This window comes from Benincasa hispida, chromosome 6, assembly GCF_009727055.1.
Source record: "Benincasa hispida cultivar B227 chromosome 6, ASM972705v1, whole genome shotgun sequence".
Taxonomy (NCBI): Eukaryota; Viridiplantae; Streptophyta; class Magnoliopsida; order Cucurbitales; family Cucurbitaceae; genus Benincasa; species Benincasa hispida.
In genome coordinates this window covers 12,197,922-12,204,612 of record NC_052354.1, presented here as the reverse complement: position 1 = coordinate 12,204,612, position 6,691 = coordinate 12,197,922, and the positions used below count along the sequence as shown (strand labels likewise).

At 32.9% G+C, this 6,691-nt stretch overlaps 2 protein-coding genes across 4 annotated transcripts; one reads left to right on the top strand and one right to left on the bottom strand.

Moving 5' to 3' along the window:
- The first annotated feature begins 571 nt into the window (after positions 1-571).
- On the top strand, positions 572-2,918 carry LOC120080322 (sirohydrochlorin ferrochelatase, chloroplastic). Of its 2 annotated transcripts, none has more exons than XM_039034958.1 (6): positions 572-729; positions 807-1,027; positions 1,129-1,190; positions 2,121-2,231; positions 2,342-2,434; positions 2,506-2,918. In XM_039034958.1, exons 1-6 carry the CDS (start codon positions 578-580, stop codon positions 2,545-2,547), a joined length of 681 nt encoding a protein of 226 aa, XP_038890886.1. In that variant the 5' UTR covers positions 572-577; the 3' UTR covers positions 2,548-2,918. The 2 variants fall into 2 exon arrangements, with proteins under 2 accessions (XP_038890886.1, XP_038890885.1); XM_039034957.1 differs by having other exon boundaries at positions 573-729; positions 2,538-2,918.
- Positions 2,732-6,482, bottom strand: LOC120080321 (chaperone protein dnaJ C76, chloroplastic-like). 2 transcript variants are annotated; one of them, XM_039034954.1, is made up of 6 exons: positions 6,247-6,482; positions 5,743-5,920; positions 5,474-5,666; positions 3,877-3,983; positions 3,584-3,785; positions 2,732-3,054 (listed from the first exon to the last, which is right to left on the bottom strand). In XM_039034954.1, the coding sequence occupies exons 1-6, from the start codon at positions 6,345-6,347 to the stop codon at positions 2,930-2,932; spliced, it is 906 nt and encodes a 301-aa protein (XP_038890882.1). In that variant the 5' UTR covers positions 6,348-6,482; the 3' UTR covers positions 2,732-2,929. The 2 variants fall into 2 exon arrangements, with proteins under 2 accessions (XP_038890882.1, XP_038890883.1); XM_039034955.1 differs by having other exon boundaries at positions 5,743-5,905; positions 6,247-6,481.
- Positions 6,483-6,691: the final 209 nt, after the last annotated feature.

The window sequence follows — 6,691 nt, the reverse complement described above, 5'->3', positions numbered from 1 at the left end:
TCTTCAAATAACATGTATCTTCAATAAGTATTCAGTTTCACGAGTTTCTAAAGCCTTCAAATTCTAACACCTCAAATCAATGAGAACTCTTCTATTTATACAGTTCTCTTGTAGGGTTGGGATTGATTTGTCTATGCACTTTAATTCTTGAGCCCAACTAATTGGATCTCAGGTTGGATTGGTCTTTAGACTAAATTAAGCCTACTTCGACTTAACTGAACATGGATCGAAATATTAGAATAAATTAATTTATTCGATTCAATGGTTATGATAAAAACACATATTATCATCAGGATTTATTGACTTTTATCTTCAGTTTCAACTTGTGATACATATCGACTTTTAAAAAATGGACGTGATAATATTCTTATTAGTACAAAATTTCCCATTCATCACACATATGGAGTTCAAATTTCCATACTCTTTTGTCATACTTAAAAAAAATCCATGTCTTCCTCTCATGTTTGATCAACGGGTCATTGGGTTGATCTGATCTATAAAATCGAGATCAAATTTGCAATTTTCAATAAAAATGGATTACTTTTGTAAAAATCAACATTTTCTTCCTCCTAGGCCAATGGCCCAATGCAATTTATTTTTGCAAACGACGTCGTTTACTAGGTCAATCATTCCAATCAAGTCCAGAAGACTAGCTAGCCTTTCTCTCTGCAAAGGATCAGAACCCATGACATCGTTATCCATCGTCACTCCGCAAATTTCACTGAAGAGGTCTGAAAATCTTCGACCTAATTTTCTTTTCAATTTTCTTAAATTGCCTCTAATGGTCGTCCGTTTCGCCATTGAAGTTCTTCAGCAGTGGAAACTAGAAGAAAATACACAATCTGCGCATCTCAGAAATCTCCAATTCTGATCCGACGGCTCTCTAGATTCAGGAATTTCACCTCGCGGTTCCGTATGAGTGTTGATAATGGAAGCTCTAATCGGAGCGGAGATCGGATTGGTGCCGGAGATGCCGTGATCATCGTCGACCACGGTTCGCGCCGCCGGGAATCTAACCTCATGCTGAGTAAGCTAGGGTTTTGGATTTTGGAATTTGGCTGAAATTTTGAAGTTCTATGCAGGCTAATCTAATCCTCTTGCGGTTCTGAATTTGTTTGAAAATTTCAGATGAGTTCGTTGCTATGTTTAGGGATAAAACTGGTTACCCTATTGTAGAGCCTGCTCACATGGTATGTTCTTTTCAACTGTTTCTTATACTTAGGTAGTAAACTACTCATTTCATCCTTAAAGTATCATTATTCATTTTGGTGGTTGGTTTTTGAAAATTAATGCTGCATTTTATGTAAGTTTAAATAGTGTTTCCCCATCCTTTTACTTTGGTTCATTTTAATTTCTATACTTTCAATACATTCATTTTCGTCCCTACTTCTAACTCGAGTTCATTTTGATTTTTTTTTATCATTTTGGTCTCTTCGTTTTTATTTTTATTTCATTTGAATTTCAAGTAGCAAAATGAACTAAAGTTGAAAAGACAAGAATTAAATGAATATTTTAAAAATATAGAGACCAAATTTGAAGGTATAAGGACTAAAATAAACATCTTGAAAGTATAAATACTAAAATGAACTAACAAGGACCAAAGTAGTATTTAAACCTTTTGTTTAGTTTAACAATGGTGGTCCTAACCGTAGGTTTTTCGTCGAATTAATTGAGCTATGCTTACGTTATTAACTTTTGATCGATTAGTTAGGATTAAAAGTAAACCATAATTCAATTATTCAACATCAAGGTCCTTTTGATTTATGAAAATATGCATAGGTTTGTGGCTATAACTTTTCTACACTTTGAAGTACAACATCTGTAGCCTTCAAATGAACATAGGACCCAATGAATACAAAAACAACATAAATTACCATTCAATGTGAATACTGGTGCAGAAATATTCTATGCCATCGTACTGTCTGTAGTTTCTTTGTCTTTTTCTTACCTTTCCGGCTCTGCACATATGTTTCAACACATGATAAGAGTAACTGTCACAATCATGTCTAATGTACTTACGGTTTCTTGGCTTCCAGTTTATTCTTTAAGATATTTTTGGTAGCAGGGATGGATGGGTGAGCTCTAATGAATTTTCATTACTTTGTTCTAAAACAACACAGGAGCTGGCTGAACCGTCAATAAGAGACTCGTTTGCATTGTGCGTTGAACAAGGGGCCAAACGTATCATCGTAAGCCCATTCTTTCTCTTTCCTGGTCGACATTGGCAACAGGTAACTCACTGTAGGACACTTAATTCGATGGAAATGAACTGGTGGCCTTTGCATCTTCTATCATTGGTTTGGTAAGAGGATTGATGATAGCAATGGGTGAAATTTTGCAGGATATTCCTTCCTTAACAGCCGAAGCAGCAAAGGATCACCCAGGAATATCGTATATAATAACCGCGCCTCTCGGTCTTCACGAAAAACTTGTGGTAAGTATTTCTGAAGTACATTCTTTTTCCAGTATAGGATAGAAGAAAGCAGTGTCATAAAATGATAAAAGAGAGACTATATTTGTTATGGTTCTGTTGTCAGGATGTTGTGAATGATAGAATAAGTCACTGCTTAAGCCATGCTGCTGGCGTTGCAGAAGAATGTGAAGTTTGTGCAGGAACAGGCAAATGCAGATTTAATTAGTGTATAATAGTAAGGGCTTGGGATGAAACTGCTCGGGTTTTTCGTCGACTTCCGTTCGAAGGGCCTATAACAATGTGGAGAAGCTACAGAAGGGATAAAAATGATTTCGACATATTTATGACTTGACTACTGAAGGCTCGACAATCTACCTATTTTGTTCGGTATCAATGCTTTGTAAAACTTGACCTTTTTGGTTGTTTCTCTATTGTATTTTCACATAATGACTATAATATGCACAATAAGATGGTTCTCAAAAATGGGTTTGAGAACATTTTTCCACGCTTTGAGATTTATCTATCACCAAAAACTCGTTTTACCCAATTCCAAACTCCATAGAACTTCTCCCTCTGTATTTTCATGGTGGCATTCGCTCGAGCCTCAGCTTGAGCTGGAGTTTCTTCCACAGTTTCTGCTCCTGTTAGTACATATGACGAAAGATATTAAAATCATCAATCAACTCAAAAGTTTAAGAGTTTAAGTTGATGGATTATAGTAACTTAATTATATCGATAATTTAATATTCTCCCTCATTTATAGCTTGAAAAGTTGTAGCAAACACAAGTAGAAATCAATTTGTTTTAAAAAAGTATAAATCAATAATAATTTGAGAAGAAATGACATTACAAATGGTCAAATCTCTTGCATTGATATCAGTTAAATTATACCAATGAATTCAAAAGCTTAAGTTGATGGATTATGACTTATGAAAAACTTAATTATAGGTTAAATTATAAATTTGACCCATGGTTTGGAAAAAAATTAAAATATAATCCATATGATTTAGAATTAGAAACTATTTAGGAGAATTTTATCAAACTCTATCAAGATCAAATTTATAATTTAACCTTTAATTAAATCAAACCTTCAATAAAACACAATGTTGTTCACTCAAGTATTGGAATTGAACAAAAATCCAATTGATGATGATAGCTTCGATTACTCACCATAACTTGTGTCCTGCTTCTGGCGTTTCAGCTGCATGGTGAAGGCCTTGGCCGCCATAAAGACATTGGCTGGAATTTCCCAGCCGCCTCCGAACACTCCATATCCTTCCTTAGGCAGTGGCTGCATCAAATACTCCAACACTTCCAGTTCCTCCTTTTCTACCCAATATATGCAATTCACAGGACACGATTCCACTGAAACCTGTAACAATGAAACAAAAAGACGCTGTTTAGTGTTCTTTTAAGTTCTATTTTTCTCGTAATTTACTCTCTCATTTTTTTTTCTCCTATACCTGAATTTTCTGATCATTGTCTCCATACTGAACCTTTACTCGTGCACGGCCAAGAGTCTCATCCATGGTGAATGTATTACTTGCATTGTGTACGCATTCCCTGCATCCTGTGAAAAATTATGCAGGTCTCTCATGTTCATATTAGGAAGTAGTTTGTAATTATTTTTTAAATTTTTTTTAACTACATGAAGTGGAAAATTAAACCTCTGACTTTAAGGTTGATAATATAAACATTATGGTAGTTGAGTTGAGTTGTGCCCATTTTGATAATAGTTTGTAATATTAATTAAGAATAGCCAATTTGAATCTTCTTTACTATTTTTTTTTATCTATGTGACAAAGTGAGCTAAATCTAACCAGATGAAATTAATAACTTTCTTACAGCTGAATTTAAATTTTGTTTAAGAAAACAACAAGATTTAAACTATTCTTTCCTTGCTACAAGATCTCCTCACACTAGTTATGAATCTCAAACAATTACTTACTCAACTAATAAAATTGTAGGTATAAATTTTATGTTGGTCCATAAACTTTCACATTTGTTTCACTTTAGTTTTTAAATTTTTAAAATATTTATTTTTCGTAAACTTTTATGCTTATTTATTTTTTGTCTAAAAATATTCGTAATATTTATTATAGTATCTCAACTTTTAAAAACAATCATTTTAGTCTTTATTATATTGTTTTTCCATCTAATTTTTATTCGTCTAATATTCGATGTATGTGATTTTGTGGTTTTGAAATTATGGTCCTTTTTAACGTGTTAGTACACATATTCAAAATTATGCCATTAATTTGTTAAAAAAGAAATAAAAGTAAGAATCAAAATATTTATTCTTTTGAAAGTTCGAAAGATAAAGTAAATTTAATATTATATCATTTAACACTCCTCACTTGTGGATTTAAAATATGTAGAAGATCCAACAAGTGGAAGTTAATATTAATTGGGGAGGAAATAACATTCTAAGATTTGAACACATAACCTCTTTAGACCATCTACTCTAAATTTTGATACCATCTCAAATTATCGATTGATCTAAAAGCTTAAATCCACGGGCATAGGTAAATTTAATATAATATCATATAATAGAGACAAAAAAGGGAACAAATTTAAAAGTGGACCAAAATAAGATGTAAACCAAAAAATATGTAAGGACCGGTTTAGTAGAGAATATGGATCACATTTTATGTTTTCAAATTTAATGAGTTCTATGATCCAAACAGTGTAAATTCTAAAAACAATATTCTTATGTTTTCATTATATGCGGATTTTGAATTTTAAATTTTAAAATACATAATTATTTTAAATAAAAATAAGAATATTTAGAAATAGAATATATCATGTTATAAATTCTATTCATTCTTTTAAAAAAATTAAATATAAATCATATTCATAAATAAATTAATAATAATTATATAAGATATAAATATATAGCATCAAACACTTTTTAAACAAGATACATATATGAAATATTTATGTTTTCACCGAGTTATTTATTTTTAATTTTCTGTTTTCAAATTCTCTAACAAACATGGTTTTTTTTTAAAGAGTTCATATACATAATGAATATTGAAAGAGGAACACAGCCATACATACCTATGCATGCATTCCCGTCAACAAACAAAGCCTGAGGTCTCAGAGGTCCGTTCCACGAACTGTAACCTAATCCAGAGCCATAACTCCCAAATCTCACCCTCATTGCACCCATTGAAGTGTCATATTCCTTCCTTTTATCGTCTCTCATCAGAACCCGATACGCCTCGTTCAACCTCAGCGTATACTCGTGGCCCTAACAAAGTTCAAAAATCATCGGACAGTAATTAATCAAAGTGTTTTGCGATCAATTCCACAAGAAATTAATTAACCTCTTGGCCTGCAATATCTGGATGAAATTTCTTCTGCAACTTCCTGTAGGCTTCTTTGATTTCTTGAACATTTGAATCTGCAGAAACTCCAAGCAGCTCGTAATAGTCCGTCTCGTTCGCTCTTTCTCTTCCGCTGCATCTAATCGCCGTCCACCTCTGCCTCCTTCCGATCAAAATTCTTCCATCAGAAGTATAACTTAGCAGTAAAATTGGAGGAATTAAGACTCAAAATTATATATAAGCTCGTCAAATTAAAAAGAAGCTCGTAATAGTTTGTTTTGTTCGCTCTTTCTTTTGCGATGCATCTAATCGCGGTCCATCTCTGCCTCCTTCCGACCAAAATTCTTCCATCAGAAGTATTATTCAGCAGTAAAATTGGAGGAATTAAGATTCAAACTTATATATAAGCTTGTAAAATTAAAAATCTCTTCCATTCTAAGTAAATCAATGAAGAAGAGGAAAAAGGTAGAACTCTTAGCGATTGATCTCTGTTAATGAAATTACCTTAAGATGTGGTTGCTATGATCATTAGGATGCGCAAGAGATGGAGAAGAAGCCATCGGCGGCATTAAGTGGTGGATCGATGGAGAGATAAAGATGGCCATGAGGAATAGTGAAACTGCAAATTCTCTATGGAGGTTTTAGAGAGGAGAAAGTTGCCGCTGCCAATCGGCAGTTCACTGGAGGAAGGAAGAGTCTGAAATGGATTAGATATTTTTTTGGAAATCGTGATATTTCTGAAGGGACCCCCATGAGTCCTTTTATTTTGGAAATTTGTTTCCACTGACTTTTGTTGTATATTCTCACTTTAGAACTTAGAAGTATCTCAATTTTTGTTTCATTCTCTCCCCTGTAAATTCTTTTTTTATGCCAAAAAATTTAATTACAAGTTTTAGCATCTAAACTCTAGAAAGTTTTTTGAAAATAAATTTTTAACTCCCCGAGTTTT